This window comes from Apostichopus japonicus, chromosome 8, assembly GCF_037975245.1.
Source record: "Apostichopus japonicus isolate 1M-3 chromosome 8, ASM3797524v1, whole genome shotgun sequence".
NCBI classification, from domain to species: Eukaryota; Metazoa; Echinodermata; class Holothuroidea; order Aspidochirotida; family Stichopodidae; genus Apostichopus; species Apostichopus japonicus.
Window position 1 is genome coordinate 32213825 of NC_092568.1, and position 18619 is coordinate 32232443.

The 18619-nt window shown below is 36.4% G+C and overlaps 1 protein-coding gene across 9 annotated transcripts in view; it reads left to right on the forward strand.

The window, feature by feature from the left end:
• Window positions 1-18619, forward strand: part of LOC139971612 (uncharacterized) — a 254208-nt gene that overhangs the window by 226689 nt on the left and 8900 nt on the right. For 6 of the 9 annotated variants that reach the window (XM_071978246.1, XM_071978247.1, XM_071978238.1 and 3 more), the window contains 9 exons: window positions 216-378; window positions 3760-3947; window positions 5658-5805; window positions 6306-6626; window positions 7404-7604; window positions 8456-8515; window positions 11875-12342; window positions 12992-13097; window positions 17694-17899. In XM_071978246.1, the coding sequence (XP_071834347.1) occupies window positions 216-378; window positions 3760-3947; window positions 5658-5805; window positions 6306-6626; window positions 7404-7604; window positions 8456-8515; window positions 11875-12342; window positions 12992-13097; window positions 17694-17899 (1861 nt within the window). The remainder of the gene's footprint in view (window positions 1-215; window positions 379-3759; window positions 3948-5657; window positions 5806-6305; window positions 6627-7403; window positions 7605-8455; window positions 8516-11874; window positions 12343-12991; window positions 13098-17693; window positions 17900-18619) is intronic. The other 3 variants (XM_071978240.1, XM_071978244.1, XM_071978245.1) reach the window with 3 other exon arrangements.

Genomic DNA, 18619 nt, shown 5'->3' on the forward strand with positions numbered 1-18619 from the left:
TTGCTTCCCTTGCCCACCTAGATCCCTCCCTAATATACCCTCCTAATTCCCTCTTCCTCTCCTCACAATGAAAATGGTATCACACAGATTGTTCATTGTACCAGTGCTTACTGTACTTATAGTTTAACCATTATTGTAAAAACAGTTATTTGAATTTCATATCCTATACTATTATGATATATATATATTAAATTAATTTGAAATTTATTTTGCAGAGTAAAGAAGCTTGAAGATACCTTACGAGCCGTGCAACAGCTTGAGAAGGACACCAATGATCTCAGACGGTGGTTGAGCAAAGTGGAAAGAGAACTGAGTACACCAGAGACTTATACAAGCTGTAACTTAGTAGAGATACAGGCCAAGCTGAAAGTCCAACAGGTATACATTATAACATACTATGATAGGAACCAATACCGAGAGTCAAAAACCATTTGTTACCCTGATAGGTGCTATTTAAAGTCAGTTTTAAGTTGAAAAAAATGTCACATTAAATGGTGTTGTTTTCCACCATGTTCTGAAATTCAAATCCGGTGAATGGATCAACACTGAAATATGTTTATACGGTAGTAACTATCTAATACTGCAAAATGTAGACAAAAGGAGAAATAAGAATCTATATATATATACCAGTGTTGATCATTAAATCAATAGCATCCAGGATTTATCCTTGATAGTTGTTTCTTAGATTCTATTAGAAGCAATTTATTTGTACAACAGAAAAATATTATTAAACTGCTTGTGCATTGACATACAGATAGTAGTTGATTCCAAATTAAGATGCAATTTATAATTGTAATGCAAACCTGTGTTACATTTTATGTTGTCTTTAATTTTGTGGGAATGGAAACTAGAAGCCAAGGGCTTTGAGGTTGGGTGTTAATGTGTTGAGAGTTTTAAAGGCAAATATGTGAAAGAGGAAACATTGTAGTAGGATATGAAGTATTGAACAGTCCTCCAAATGCAAGTCATGGCAGTTAATTTCCCACCAGTCATAGTGGTGAACAGTTCTCCAATTAATGCAAGTGTGTGGCAGTTAATTTCCCACTCGCAATAATGGTGGAGAACTCTTCTCCAATTAATGCAAGTGGGTGACAGTTAGTTCCCCATCAGCAATACTGGTGACCTGTCTCCAATTAATGCAAGTGGATGGCAGTTAATTTCCCACCAGCCATAGTGGTGAACAGTTCTCCAATTAATGCAAGTGGGAGGCAGTTAATTCCCCACGAGCAATAGTGGTGAACAGTTCTCCAATTATTGCAAGTGTGTGGCAGTTAATTCCCCACTAGCAATAGTGGTTAACAATTTTCCAAATGCAAGTGTGTGGCAGTTAATTTCCCACTCGCAATAATGGTGAACAGTTCTCCAATTAATGCAAGTGGGTGACAGTTAGTTCCCCATCAGCAATAGTGGTGAACAGTTCTCCAAATGCAAGTGGGTTACAGTTAATTCCCCACTAGCAATAGTGGTGACCTGTCTCCAATTAATGCTAGTGGGTGACAGTTAGTTCCCCATCAGCAATAGTGGTGAACAGTTCTCCAATTAAAGCAAGTGGGTAGCAGTTAATTCCCCACTAGCAATAGTGGTGAACAGTTCTCCAAATGCAAGTGGGTTACAGTTAATTCCCCACTAGCAATAGTGGTGACCAGTCTCCAATTAATGCAAGTGGGTGACAGTTAGTTCCCCACTAGCAATAGTGGTGAACAGTTCTCCAAATGCAAGTGGGTTACAGTTAATTCCCCACTAGCAATAGTGGTGACCAGTCTCCAATTAATGCAAGTGGGTGACAGTTAGTTCCCCACTAGCAATAGTGGTGAACAGTTCTCGAATTAATACAAGTGTGTGGCAGATATATATATACACCATAAAACAATCTTCTCTGCTTTTGCAGTTAATGTTGTGGTCAAATTGCACTGTATGAGTTTAGAAGGTCACTACTTATTTCTTCTTGTTTGTTTCATTGTTAATTTTGGGGTAGATTTTTTTTTTTTTTTTTGTTAGTGAAAGAATCTGTAACCTATTTAGGTATTGAATTTCTTAAAATACCCATTAAAGGTCAACACAACAATATTTACCATTCAATAGAATCAACAATAACCTTGAATTTCTTTAATTAGGGAAGTTGATAGATTGTTTACCTGTTTACCATTATTCCATGCAGATACTTGCACCCACTCCGTATCACAAATAATGCAATGGACAATTTATAAAGCCCTTCATTAAATTCTAAAATTTGAATACAATGTACCATTGTATAACCACAAGTCCACTGTTTGAAAGTATTTAAGAGAGACATATTAAACCCTACCATCATTATTGGTGTGTGTGATAGAGATAACTGCCATGAGCAACTTTCCCAGTTAAAAGATAATCTTAATCCATTTGGGAGATACCATAGATTTAGTGTTTCTTCACAAGTAAAGCTGAATTAGACTTGATCAAGTCTAAATATGACATCATTGAGCCACATGCACGATTGCACGTATTTCATTTTTTTTTTATTTATGTTATGACAATGTTTTATATATTTTCTAATGGAAAGATGGGTTATGCAAATGATGACTCTAAAATATTGAACCTCTTAATATGACCTAATGGTTGTATTGGTTTCAGTGTCACTGAAACTTTCTCTTGAAAATATGAAAAAAATAGTCTAAAAGAGAAAGTAAAATGTTTCAGATCAGACCAGCACTATGACATCACAGATTTACAGTGACACTACTTTTGAACTACGATATCTCTCAACGGAACAAGATATTTCATGGTTGTTTGGGGGAGTTTTTCTTGACAATACGCTCTGTCATATAAGCCAAAGATAATAGTTGGGTTGTTTGTTTCCCCTGTAGTCTTAACTGTAGCTATCATGGATGTATTAACCAGTGTAATACTTTCATGCTCCCATACATAATATTCTTTATTAAGTTTATTGCTTTACTGCCGTAATATAGCTGCAAAACTTAATTATCCTATCTGGTTTCACAACAAATGTTTTTTTTCAAGCTATAGTCTCTTTAAGTCCATGATACTTGCATGAGTGTTCCCTCCTGTGAGATGCTAAACATCTTGTAGAAAATGTGTAAATAAATATAGTAGAACTGGAACATTTCAGGGGAATTTGCAGCCTTGGAACTCAAGAAGAAGTTGCAATTTGATAAAACAAATTTTTAATCCAGAAACAGTCTCATTGTTAATGTCAGGAGTGGTAGAATATTTTGGTACTGCTAGGAATCACACTGCAGTATCTGCATAACAAGACCAAGTAGGAGTCTACATATATATTAATAAATGTATGAAAAACCTCAATTTAACATCATTTTGCCACCATAAGATTGCATATCTGATGGAAAGGTTTCTTAAAGTATTTAATAATTCAGTTAGCACTAAGCAAGAAACAAATATATAAGAATGTCATAAAAAAAATTAACTTGGATATTTAAGGCTGTAAGTTTGAAAAGGAACTTTTCCTGGATCCAGCAACATCTTATCATCAGTAATTGATCTAATCCTTGAGCTTGTTTACATTTATTCTTAAAACAGTTTTCTCTAGCCAATATTTTGTAAATTATTAAACCAAATATAAAACTGATTTCAAATGCGTAGCATCTTTATGATTACACTGTATTCATTCCTTCAAATTACATAAATTTGTTGTAACATAAATCCTGGTGGTTTTTGTCCTCTGTCGAGGATCAAATTTAATAAGCAATGATTTTTTAACAGCCAAAATATCTCATATCGTGTTGTCGTACATTTATTATCCAGGAGCTTCAGAAAGATATTGAGAGGCACAGCAGTAGTGTGTCGTCGGTGTTGAGTCTTTGCGAGATGCTTCTCCATGACAACGATGCCTGCTCTACAGACGCTGACAGTGAAGCCCTCAGGGTCACTGAGAGGTCATTGGACCACAGATGGAACAATATATGCAAATTATCACTGGAACGGAAAACAAAGTAAGCACTTACCACACGTCGTCTTAATGACAATTACTGGGGCCAGGGCTTTTAAATATTGTTAAATTTCAGCTTCATAATGTAATGAAAAAGGTTTTTGATAGGAGAAACTTAATTTACAGTAAGATTTTGCATGATTGCTTTAACATCACATTGAAAGTGTCAGTTTTATTCAGTTGTGATATATAGTCTTCCATTCTGTACTCATTAGCTTAAGTGCTTGTTGGATAATTTCATGTATGATGGAGACAATGTTGCCGGTATATGAACTAGTAGTATTGTTGTGAGTGATTAGTGATTACCAGATTAGTGATTAGTGAGAGTGATTACAGGTGATTAGTAGTGTACAGTACCAAAGATAGGGACAACAGATCTGTCAGAGTGGTATCTTTAATGAAGACACTAATACGACTTCTGTTTCAGTAAATGTGTCTTCAGTTTCATAACTGGCAGTCATCTTTTGAAAAGCATTTGGGACGCAACATCCGTAAAATCATCAAAGTTTTGCCAAATGAAGAAATAGTGCATTGCCGTTAAGGCCACAAAATTGTCTGTAGCAAGTCACATGGTTAATATGGCACTTATTAAGTAGTCAGATAGTTGTAAGTATACATATCTCCTAGACCAAGCTGTATAAAATTACGTGCAAATAAGAAATTGCTTGATCAGAGTTATGCGAAGTGACAAACCAATTCAATAAAATTAAGCTGTATAAATATCCCAGGCTAAATTTTATGTTCTAAGACTGCAACTAAAAGTAATATAATAGACAATCAAAGCTACTTTTACCTAACAAGACTATGTTACAAGATTACCTTGCAAGGTTTCCTTATAAGAGTGGCTTACAAGTCTAATACAAGATTACGTTACAAGACTACCTTACAAGATTACCTCTCAAGATTACCTCACAAGACTACCTCACAAGATTACATTACATGATAACATTACAAGATTACCATACAACGTCCATACAGACTACCTTACAAGATTACCTTACAAGATTACCTTACAAGATTGGCTTACAAGACTACCTCACAAGACTATAATTACCTCACAAGACTACCTCACAAGATTACCATACAAGATTACCTTACAAGATTGGCTTACGAGACTACCTCACAAGACTACCTTACAAGATTACCTTACAAGATTACCTTACAAGATTCGCTTACAAGACTACCTCACAAGACTATAATTACCTCACAAGACTACCTCACAAGATTACCATACAAGATTACCTTACAAGATTGGCTTACAAGACTACCTCACAAGATTACCTTGCAAGATTACCATACAATACTTCCTTACAAGACTACCTTACAAGATTACATTACAAGATTACCTTTCAAGATTACCTCACAAGACTACCTTACAAGATTACTCTACAAGATTACCTTACATGATTGACTTACAAGACTACCTCACAAGATTACCTTACTATTGCCTTACAAGACTACCTTACAAGATTCCTTACAAGATTACCAGATGGTCAGCCATCACCAGGAGCAGCTACTACAGATCTTCTGTCATTCATGGATCTTGCTGTAGAATCGCCAACTTTATATTCCAGTGGATGGAAACCTACTTCCCACAAAATGTCTTTTAATTCTTAGTACTACATGACTTTTTGCATGAGATATACATCTTTAGAACATAAAGCTCATGCAGTCGCAGAATGCCTAATTTGTTATTTTGTTATTTTTCTATCAGAATTGAAGAGACCTGGAGATTGTGGCAGAAGTTTCTTGAGGACTACTCAGGGTTTGCTGATTGGCTAACGAAAAGCGAGGATATGCTGTCACACCCCTTGACGGTAGCTCCATTTGTCGTTATCAAAGAAGAAGTGAAGAAATTTGAGGTAAAATGATTTATTTGGAAAGAGAAGCATAACTAAGCTCATATCTTGCTCAACCGATAGTCCACAGAAAATGCTTTCTGTGATTTGGTGGAGAAATTGCATGGTTTGAATATGGAATGGGCATTTTCAGGTCAGGTGTAACTGGTTTTGATAAATAAATACATCAATCAATCAATCAATCGCTTGTGTACAAATAGCATACGACTTTCCATATTTCCCAAAATGGTACTTATTTTGTATTACTCTTTCTATTTTTATCATTCCAAATTATGGAAAGTAAATTTCGGTAGTTTATTTTGAAAAAATAATTGTTATGACAGTAATATTCATTTAATATTCAATATTCCATATTTAATATATATTATATGTGTATTTATATATATATGTACACACACATATATACACTTGATAATTTGCTCCTTAATGATCAGGGCTCCGAGATTTTGACTCTACTAATGTGTTAATCAATCCCACATTTTGATTTTGAAATTATTCTACAGGCTTTCCAAAGAAAGATCCACGAAAATCTAGCACAACTCGAGATGATCAACAAGCAGTATCGTAGGATGGCGAGAGAAAGTCGCACGGACACCAATCTTCAGTTGCGTAAGATGGTTCACGAGGCCAACAACAGGTGGGACGACGTGGCCAGGAGGTGCAATAAGGTGTTACGGAGGATGAAGGCCCTCCTGACTCAGAAGGAGGAGTTTGATAGTACCAGGGAGAGCATGATTGTCTGGTTAACCGAGATGGATCTACAACTCACCAATGTTGAACACTTCTCTGAATCGGAAGTATCCATTAAAGTCAAACAGATGAAAGTAAGTATTCTGGAGTTTGAAACTTGAGTCAGTTTTGAGTATTTTACACCCTCCCCCCACAACCTCAGCTTCCCTCCCCCCACAACCTGAGCTTCCCCCTCCCCCAGGACTTTCTTCAAGTGGCGTGTCCTACATTTGAGTTCGTTTAAGTTTTAAGTATGCACTAAGATTACCATAAACGCGATCATATTTTTCTATTACGGCCAAGGAAAAAACTCACTTTTGTCGTTCAAACTCTCTTCACCTGAAGATCTAAGATAACTTAAGGAGGTCAAGAATGTAAATCATTGATACATATATTTATGCATCCAAGCATGATTATATTATATGTATCCCATCAGATCTTGGGACAGTAATGGTATCATTTTGCTAACCTTTCCTAGCCCGTGTTTAGATGGTAAGATAACTTAAGGAGGTCAAGAATGTAAATCATTGATGCATATATTTATGCATCCAAGCATGATTATATTATATGTATCCCATCAGATCTTGGGACAGTAATGGTATCATTTTGCTAACCTATCCTGGCCCGTTTTAGATGGTAAGGATTAGGATTAGTCTGATAAGGATTAGTCTGATTTCTTCAGAAACAGACTTTTAATGTCTATTCCAAACCAATTGAGACAGTTAGTCCCCTCCGACTAAAACCTGAATCCTTCTTATTTCCTTATAAACATAAACTTTCCTTTGAGGATGTCTCTCACCATCATGTGTTAGCAATTATTGTAATGTAATTGTTAAAATCTTTCCTCAACCATTTTTCTGCTTATTTTACAGGCCTTCCAGCAAGAGATTGAACTCAACAGATCCCGAATGGATGAGATCGATGACTTCTCGAAAGGACTGATGCAGAGATGTGACCCATCGGATGCAGCTACCATTCAGGAAGACTTAGATGACCTACATCGGTATGCGGATGAGGTCTTTGCAAGGGTTAGCAGATTCCAGAAGAAATTACAGAGGTTATCATTTGCAGAGGTAAATGAGAAATTAAGCTATAACAAATTTGTTTTTATTGAATTGAAACGATTAAAACATCATTTTTAAGTAATTCAATTTTCAGTGTCCATTTATCTGTTATTTTAATTTGTAATGAGTAGTTGTGGTTCTTAATGGGAAAATTAGCAAACTGAATTAATTACGTAACAGAAGAAAGGGTCAAATTGTGAAATTTTATCTCGGCTTGTGTGGGCATTGGAGCCTAGACAAGTTCTAATAAAGACTCAGTTTTGACTAATACATATGTACTATTATAAAAGTATAGAGCTGCTTGCAAATTAATAGCAAGAATGCATACATTGACTTAAGGAGTAACTGATGCAATGGGCCAGTGTTGAGGTATGCAAACTTGATGATTTTGTCCCCAGAATTTTGTCTCGTGGCAGAAGAAATCGTTGTTTTTCATCTTTTCCGAGTGTTCACAGTTATGGAACAACAAGGTCTAACTCACATATTCAGTCTGCATCAAATCACTCAAGAGAATATGATACTGTAACGAGAATCATTAATTATAACATACTTTATTTTACTGTTTTTGCTGCTACTGCATTTGTGATTAACTACCAGAGATTTTTTTGTATGCAGGTCACATTTGTTGTAGTTTGTACATGTATCATTAACTCTATAACCATATTACCAATTTCACCCCAACTTGTTATCTGGATTTCTCAGACCATTGATGTATTTTTATAACACACTTGAGATCGGATTGGTTACAGTAGAGTAAGAGTATATTTGATTTTACATTAATGTAGTTAATCATAGAGTGAATTGTGTCATTAACTTTTTAAGTATCACCAATTCTCCCAACCCGCCTCTCTCGTCTAAAGCCAAGCGATGATGAAGCTGACAGTTTTGCAGAACTTCTTCCAAGTGCTGTTCTCAGCGAGGTCAGAGATGGAGTTATTATTTAGTTGTCTCTCTCTCTCTGTCTCTCTTTGCTAGATGTTTCATTAGCTCGATGGTCCACTCTTTCCTCTCCTCATAGTCGTTTCTCGTTGATGTTGTATTTTCCTCGCTGATATTCAGGGCAAATTTTTAAAGGGTTTTTTTTTCTGGTTGTCCCTTGGATCACCAAGCCTTATGTTTCTGGTTGTCTGAAAAGCAAAGGGGTTGGTTGTCCAAAATAACAAAGACCAATATGTACACTGTAGGAGAGATGTGTGTTGTCAGTGAATAGCTAGAACACCAGCTGTAGGGGGTGATACCAATTAATTATTATACCTTTTTGGAGGTATGTACTTTCACTGCAAACTGAATTTGATGTAAAACAACTAGTCTTCCCTCGGACAACCTCCAAAGCTGATTTGGGTTGTCCGGACAGAAATTTGGTTGTCTAGGACGACCGAATGACCCTTTGCACTGGTGTTGATGAACAATGCAAATCTGGTTTTTAAGATTAAAGATTGTGTATTAGTCAAAATGTTAAGAATATGGATATTGTTAGTAGGTCCTGTGTTGCAAACTTAGGCCTTCAATAAGGGTTCGTTTGAAGCCTGACGAACTTACTAGTCTTAATGAGAAGGTTTGTGTTCATCCACAATCATCACATGGATAGGCTTACAAGTGAGCTTCAGTTGTCATCCTAACACTTGGGAATACTAAACTAAACTAACTGGCTTACCATGCTACTGTAGTTGCATGAATTTGAATAAGACACAGAAAAAAGAATGACAACCTTTCCTGACCTCATCCCTGATTTAGCATCCTTCCTCTAGCCCTGGGGTAGGGTCACTAAGATGCTCAATATTTTTACATTAGAAACTTTCAAGTACAGAATAATTAAAAAAATGGTGTTGAGTAGCATTGCTGTGATCCACTTTCCAATCCTACTCTCCTTTCAGTATTGTCATTAAGCTTATCATTATTGTCCTAAATTTTCTGGAGACACAAGAATGAATACAGGTCTATCTTTTTCTCTACTACTAATTGCTCAAATGTTCGCCCTCCCTCGAACCAGATGATGACAGATGGAAACTTTGGGAACGTTCTGTTGCAAAGTTTTTCCTAAATTTTTGGGGCCTATTTACAAGGAAACTAATTTTGACTATGCTTTTAAGTTACCAGCTATGACAAAATTTGCCATGAGTCGATCCTAATTCGCTTTAAAGATCTATTAACAGGAAACATGGGGATGAACATAGTTCTCAATATGTAACTTTTAAATTCAGGGTGAAAAAGCTTCCTAAGTTTAATGTGTTCAACATTGCATTTTGGAAAGTTGTGTCTCACAAAATTAAGGGTTTGCTTGTACACACACGTACAGTATCCTTTATCATGAAATGCACATGAAGTTTCATGGGTGTCATCCTATAGAAATTGGTTTTGTGTAAAAATAAGAGGGCCTGACGTTTCAATCCTAGCAGGATGTTCTTCAGAGGCTGAGCGTATCTTACAGTAACAGAAGGGACAAATACACACACAGAATACAGATAGGTTAATGAGCAGGGTGAAGACAAAAGAGAAAGATGTAAGAGGATTAGTAGACAAAGGATGGAGAGAAGAAAGAGTGTAGGGATGCACCGGATATCCGGTCCGGCCGGACTATCCGGCCGGATAGTGAGCAATGTTCCGGTTCCGGTTCCGGCCGGATATTTTTCAAAATCCGGCCGGATCTTTCTCAAAATCTGGCTGGATCTTTTTCAAAATCTGGCCTGAATTTCCTTAAAAAGGTGTTGGTATTAACTTAAATAAATGTAAACTATTTCCAAAAAATAATAAAAACATTCAAAGTAAGGAAAAATTAGGTTTAACATGTTTAATTTAATTTTCTCAATGGTCTGACCCACTGTTTCTAAAGATGAACCAAAATAATACTCCTTGTTTCATACTTCTACTTCTTATTAATGATTTTCTTTTGTGTAATGAAAAATCCGGTTCCGGCCGGATTTTATCCGGCCGGATTTCATGTACTATCCAGCAAAATCCGGTTCCGGCTGGATCCAAAAATTTGGATCCGGTGCATCCCTAAAAGAGTGTGTATTTGTGTGTGTATTTGTCCCTTCTGTTACTGTTACTTTAGCCTCTGAAGAAATCCTGCTAATATGGAAATGACAGGCCCTCTTATTTATACACATTCTCTTACACAGGCTATTTAGTGGATAAGTAGTTTGCTAACAGTTTTCTTCTATTTAGAAAATTTGATTATTATTCTAACAGTTCTTTCTATGTTTGAAGTTGCATGCTGTGTTGAATGTGTTCACAAATCACTGCTACATGTACTTCGACCCAACAGACTTAAATTAGAACAAGTTTACTTTCTGGATTTATTCAAAGGTTAAAACCCTCAATGTTAGGATGTATGCAAACAGTCCTTTAGATGAACCGATCGGTTGTGTATTTTGAAACTTGTGCGTTTTACTTATGTTGCCTGCTTGTTTTCACACGCATGATTCTTTGCTGTGCTATCTGTAGTCTACAAACGAGTGCATGAATATATGTAAATATTATTCTCCATGTAAGTTGTCTCTTGGTTAAGATGTCTGTTTATGTTCATTGTAAATCATATCTGATGGATATCATGCAAAGAATTCATGGGCAGTAACGTTCATACTGTATGTGCAGTTTTGAGGTGTGTTGGAAATGCCGGAATACTTCCCCTGAACACGATCCACCTCATCATGTATTACTGTCTTCTATTAGATTTAACTTTGAGAAGCACCTCACAGTGGAATGAAATGAGAAGGAAGATTTAAAAGTGTTCAATAAAATACTTCTTATACATAAAGAGTAAAGCTGCACATTCTTTATGATCAGTTATAACCACTTCCAGGAACAATGAAGAAAACATCATTCCATCATTCTATGCCCGTCTTTTATCCTACTCCATTTAGTAAAATTAAAATAACTTTTGTGTAGAAACGTTTGCACTCTGTGATGTAGACCTAGGCTACCCAGGGTATAGTAAAAGAGAATAGCAAAGCAAAGAAGACACGAACATCCCTTCAGAGTTTATTAGATATTCCTGGACAGTTCTCATCTTTTCATATTAGTAAAGACCAGTAACTCTTTGGGAAATGGTCTGCTTGGTTTGTAAAATTATAATTAAACATCCCATAATTTTCTCTGCCAATTGCATCAAAGAATTAAAAATTCAAACTCTTTGAAAAGAGGTACTCATAGTTATGTAGGTTGTTCAAAAATCTGTGGTTGAGCCACAGCTAATATATATGTTTACCAAAAGATGACACTGTGGACATTTTGTGGACATTTCAGTTATGTAATCATATTGTTTTCTCTCCGATAACAGCTCGCAGATATCGACCAGATGTCTTCTGGCGATGATGGGGGCGACTACGAGTACAGTGACTCATCAAGTCGTGATTCTAGCCCCGAGAGAGGAAACAGTCTCGACCAGGATCGTACATTCCAGCCATTGGTAGTACCACAGGGTGAAGCAGCAACAGCAGCTTATAGTATGTTACCCTCAGTCTCTCAACAACAGTCCAGTAGGCCTGGTAGCGGCACCCCTCACCACAGGGGCGACTCCGGGAGGCAGACCCCGACTGCAGGGGGAACATTAGAGTGGGACACGTCTTTCGATGGTGCCGATGAAACAGATTCCAAATGGAAGTACCGACCAAGGTTAGAGGGATTGAATCAGAAGGACTTGCCCGACTTACTCGAAGAGTGCCAATCAAGAATAGAGGCTCTTGAAAACAACCTCAGATGTCCGATGCCAACAGGACCAGAGTCGGAGAAAGAGTACGAAGAATTTGTAAGTATGAGATGGTTGGAAGTTTCCTGTTCCCTCACATTTGAACAAAGTTCACCAGACAATAGCGATAAAAAACTCTAGCTGCTCATATTCGTAGAGTATGTTGTTAGATTAAGAGAGTGATATGAATGCTAGAAGTAACAGATCGTTTACATCGTCCACATTATATTGTTTCCTCATTCATGGTTTGCTTTGTGCCAGCAAAGCTTTAAAAGCCTATTTGCACCGTAAAGACAAAGTTACAATATTTACACATAATTGAACACCCCTCAACACAATTAAGAGATCTTTAAAGTTACAACAAGTTTGCTACTATACTTAAATGATCATTTCTTTTATTTACCATTTAATCCAGTATAATTTTGTCTGTAACAAAATTTGATATTCATGTTTTACTGTCTTAATGGCAAATCTTTTGAAAATTTTTCTTGATTTCATCAATGCTGATCTGACTTTGGTGGACTAAAATAGCAGACTACATACTGTAATTAGGTTCCTTATGATCCTTGCCTTCCATCTCCTCACGTCTAGTAGGGTTCTGCTAGAATGTGATAAATCACCATCACAAATGTAGACACCAGACTTAGATACGTAAAATGTTAAATGTTACAGTCATCACTCAAACATATTGCTATCTGTTGATCCCCAGGCTTCACTTGTAAAGGACTGCAGGGTAAACATTGACGCCTTAGAGAGACATCAACCTGGAGAAGATAATGAAGATGAAGATGAGTTACTCAGGAGTAGAGCTACAGGTACAGTACCGCTCACATAAAATCGGCCGTGGCATCGTGTATCGTGACAAAATATGAGGAGACTCGAGGAGTCTATCGTGATATCGTTTCCATTACGCCTATAGCAAGTACCTAACGTGATATCGTGTGTCGCATCGTGGTCGTAATATCGTGATAATGTGTGCATCATTTCACTGGCACTGTATCTTATCGTGATGTTATCGTTATAGCGTGAATCACGTTGCAGAACGATCGATCGTTTCATCGTGATTTGAAAGAATTGGGGTAGGCTTCTTCCCGCAGTAGATGAAATCATCAATTCAACGCAATGTGCAATAGATTTATTGCAAATTCTGATCAAAAAGTTTGGTGTGTCACCAAAATTAAGTGTCAATCGACATACAAGTTTCATAATCGCAAAACTAGTACGATACGCCTAATGAACACACTGTAGGCCTACTCATCCAAACTCCTTCATACAAACCCCTTCTTTAAAAAAATAGCGGTCGCAAAATATTTTCAGTTTGAACAAAACATTCGTTCTGAACTTCTTGTATGCAAGAATATCAGCCCAGGCTTTAATTGTACTAGCAAATCGTCCCAAATGTTACGATAGGGTTAATATGCATTTGTAACGCTGAATATAGGCCCACAGTAGCTTTTTCACCGTCCGGGATGCATAGGGTGGCATACTTTAGTATGTTTGAACATTGTTTTCACGATCGAATTTTGCAAGATTTTCGAGAAAATTGTTTGCTCAAATAAGCAGTTTCTTTTGCATAGCATCAGTAATTGATATGATCCTTATGGCAACCCGTATTGACGCGCACATTAAACATTATACAAAATTGGTCATAACTTCTGTTAGAAGCTTTTTTTATTTAAATGTCATAAAGTCATTTAATTGCTTTTGGCCGGACAGTTTTGTATGGTAGCAACCTTACTTTCTGAAAATACTAGACGGTCAAGTTGATCACGAACCTCGTAGAATTTTCAAACCAGTCCAGACATGTTTAGTTTCACCAAATCCTTCATACCATGCAACAAAAGTATATTTTTTGAATATTTATGTGGTAATACTTGAATTTTTCATTTTGTTCAAACATGTGTTTAAGCATCATGTAACGTAGTTAAATACACATTCGCTCAAAATGCAATGATTAGGGGTAGACCCAGTATATTTTATGGGTTCCGGCGTGTCTACGTTCCGACAATTGTTGTTTACTCTGAAGTTCTTTTGACCAATATTTTTGACCAATATGTTTTCGGAGTTCGAACCAAATTTTTTTAAGACCCATAATTTTTTGGACCAAAATATTTTGATGACACAAATTGTTTTTACTCTAATTTTTTTTATGACCAATTTTTTTTCGGACAAGCACTATTTGGGTCATAAAAAACTCTGGGCCCTTTTATTTTTTGTTTCGTAAATAAAAATTGGCGCGTCCGAAAAAAATTAGTCCCCCCAAACAAATCAGGTCAGAAAAATTGTGGGTCCAAAAAAGTTGATTCCACAAAAAAAAATTGGGTCCATATAAAATTGAGTCCCCCCCCAAAAAAAAAATTAGGCCGGAAAAAATTTGGGTCCAAAAAAAATGAGTCCCCCCAAAAAAATCGGGTCCGAAAAAATTGAGTCCCCCCTAATAAATAGTTAGTGAGACAAAATTTGGGTCTAACAAAATTGATTCCACAAAGAAAATTTGGGTCCAAAAAAATTGAGTCCCCCCCCCAAAAAAATAACTTAAGCCAGACAAAATTTGGGTAAAAAAAAATGAGTCCCCAAAAAAATTCGGTCCGAAAAAAATTGAATCCCCCAAAAAATTAGTCAGACAGAATTTGGGTCTAACAAAATTGAGCCCCCCCCCCCAGAAAAAAAAAAAAAAAAAAAAGTTCAAAAAATTAGAGTCCAAAAAAATTGTCGGAACTTAAAGAGACGTCGGAACATAGAGACGTCGGAACAGAGTATGTCACCCTTCTTAATACATTGAGAAAATACTAGTCAAAAATATTTTCTGAAGAAAAACCGTACGATATATTTCACAAATATTGATGCTTAGATAAGTGCTTCCTCACAATCAACGAGCCGCCCCGAAATTCACTCCGCTTACGTAAAACTTCTATATATATTTATAACACATGGAAAAAACACAAGTTTTTACACACATAATTCCCGTTGACATTGTTTACGGAACATAAGTAGGTCAACGACATTCGAACTTGGCAACTTGCCCAAGTTTATTGCACCGTGGGAACGACACAACAAATTGTACATGATTGTACATTTTCCCGCCATCTGGACGCCCGAGTGTAACTTTTGATGTAATATGCAAATTATTAATGGTACTGTGCGGTTAAAACTCAACCTATTGTGACACATACAAATTTTGGGAAGTTGTTGTAGATGTTACTTTTGTATCAAATGTTAAGTACTGTATGGTACTATAATTTATAAAAGACGCTTTTCCTCAGGTGGTAGGGAAAAGGGGTATTTCGGTGAACTCGATCTCTTTGTATAGTATTTGACCATGTACTGTACATGCAGTTTCAATTCTATTTAGTAAGCTGTTCTTCGCATTTTTATCCTTTGTGGATCTTTATTGGAATAAATTCGAAATGTATTTTTGACGCCAGTATTTAACGGTAAGCATTTTTTAAATTATTGACTGAGCTTCAAAATCCATTTTCTAAAAAGTCGGTTTTCATGAAGGTTTTATCAAATAATAGCTAGGGTAGGAAAATATTAATTAACCACATAAAAGAAAGTTTTTCTATTATCCAAATAAAATACATGTTTCTCGTACTGAGATCTGAAAAAAAAACAGGCTGACGTTTTTCTTCTTTTCATGCGCTAATACTAGTTTGGAATATGTGGCAACCTTAACAAAATAATTTTTAAGGTTAGATTTCTTGAATCCGAATAGAGACTCGGGAATCAGGAAAAGGGAGGCCCCTTGCGCGGACGATGAAGATGTTTTGTTTTTAACCGGCCCTGCTTCAAAGTTGTTAGGGTGGAATTTTTTTCCCTTTTCATTCTGTTCGAACCAACGATAAATTATATAAAAAATTAACACAAGAAAGGCTTAGTAGTACTTTATTATTCTTCAAAATGTTGCCAACTATTCAAAGTAACGTGGAACATAAAATCTACAACTAACACTACTAGTAACAGAAAAGTCGCTATCCGTACGTAACGTTACTGTTGTTAAATAAAAAGTTAAACGTGTAAAGTTGTGAGCTGACATCAAAAAGTTTTCAAGGCGGAACTCCTGTAAAGATCGATTTTCGCACAGTAGAGTAGGAACTTCATGATACACGATATTACGACTTAACGAAATAGCGTGAATAATAAAAACCCAAAGCCCAAACGAAGTTACGAATTGTGTTGCGCTCAGCTTGAAATCACGATCTCACGATATAACGTGTTAGCGTGAATGTAGCAGTCATGTTTGCTATCGTGAAGGCTTGGTATCACGATATAGCGTGTGATCGTGGTATATCGTTATATCGTGGTAGCGTGTACAAATAATTTACAGTAGTCAGGTTTCACGATAGAAAACGATAGAAAAAGATAAGGGCATCACGATACACGATGCCACGGCCGATTTAATGTGAACGGTACTGTAAAAGTTAAAAGTGAAGTGCCAAAGTAGGATTCCTTACATGTGTGAAGTGCCATAGTAGGATTCCTTACATGTGTGAATTCTTTTAAATGAAAAACAAATATGTGGTTTGTGCCTCACTTGCTCAGTCACTCACATTATGTGAATATTGGATGTGAATTAATTACATATTTCTGAAACTGTGGTTACTCACATTACATGAATATTGGATGTGAAACTGGTTACTCACATTATGTGAATATTGGATGTGAAACTGGTTACTCACATTACGTGAATATTGGATGTAAACTGTGGTTCCTCACTTTACGTGAATATTGGATCTTAAACTATGGTTACTCACATTACGTGAATATTGGATGTGAAACTGTGGTTACTCACATTACATGAATATTGGATGTGAACTATGATTACTCACATTACGTAAATACTGGATGTGAAACTGGTTACTCACATTACATGAATACTGGATGTGAAACTGGTTACTCACATCACGTGAATATTGGATGTGAAACTGGTTACTCACATTACGTGAATATTTGATGTGAAACTGTGTTGAATCAGTTTGTATCTGCTTCACAATCCTTTATTTCCTGCTTCAAAATCCATCACAAACCCAGATTTTCTTGACTAGTTAGTGACAGTGATTGGTTAATATGCTCGTTGGAACAAGGATAGTTGGGAAGAATATCCACGGGTAACAATTAAGGCATTGTGTGAGCTGGGTGTTCATCCACATTCACTGTATGAATAGGGTTTTGAAATTAGCTTCTCTATTGGCTTTATAAGTATTTGGGTTAATTAAATTAAACTTTGAATGTGTAAAACATTACAACAAACATTGATAGACTTCAAGGGATGTCTTAACACTTTGGTCCTATTACATTTTTAATAAAGTCAGTGAAACTAAACCACACTACTGTAAGTTCATATATTTGCGTCTTAATACATATTTCAATATGCTAATCTGAAACTGTAAATATATATTTTGTTGTCTCAGCAGAGTTGGCAGAAAGATGGCGAGGCATACAGGATGAATTGGCGGATAAGATGAGTCATTATAAAGACAACAGCAAACAGTGGCAACAGTTTAAGAAAGACTTCAACAAAATCAACAATTGGCTGGACAAAGCTGAAGATACGCTCAACTCACAGGGTTCTGGTGTCGGTATTGAAGACCTGGAGGACAGTTTCAGAAAGTACAGGGTAAGAGAGGTTTTGATATTTCAAGAGAAAGATGTAATGGCTTTAAAGTGTGTGAAGACTCGCACAAAAAGAAACGTCTAGTGCCGGTAATTTGACCTAGTTTCGAATGAGGTGTAACAGAAGTGTTAAACACCACCATCAATCCCAGAAAATACACACACAGCTTGCTACCGTCGGTAATTAGACACAAGTGTACAGTCAGTACATACAGCTGCGGTCAATACCCACAGCACAGTGTATAAACGATACAGTGATGGACATCTCAGGTCCAGCTAAAGATAACAATTAAGGTATCACAGAAAGTTAACTTTTTCAGATGGCCGCATGCGGTTTGGGGCAAGTCTTCATGGCCTTTAATAGGAGTAACTAGTTTTGTTGCTAAGGTGACATCTGCCACATTGCAATTAATCGAGCACTATAAGAATATTCTTGCCTTATTGCAATTTAAATTGAGAAATGGAAATATCATGCATCCAAACAAAATATCAGTATGGCGGCTAGATCTATAACAGTTTTTTTTTACAGATGCACCTAGGCATGCATAGCCTAACATCCAGGCAAAATTCTCTGCTGATGTTATCGCTACTATTAGTAGGATATAAAGGAGCCCTGATAGAACCATTGTGGGGTTTGAAATTTGTGGTATGGAAAATGTACTTGAAGGGCACATCATTTATTTGATATCGCACTTGCAAAAAGCTATGCAATATTGGCAAATTG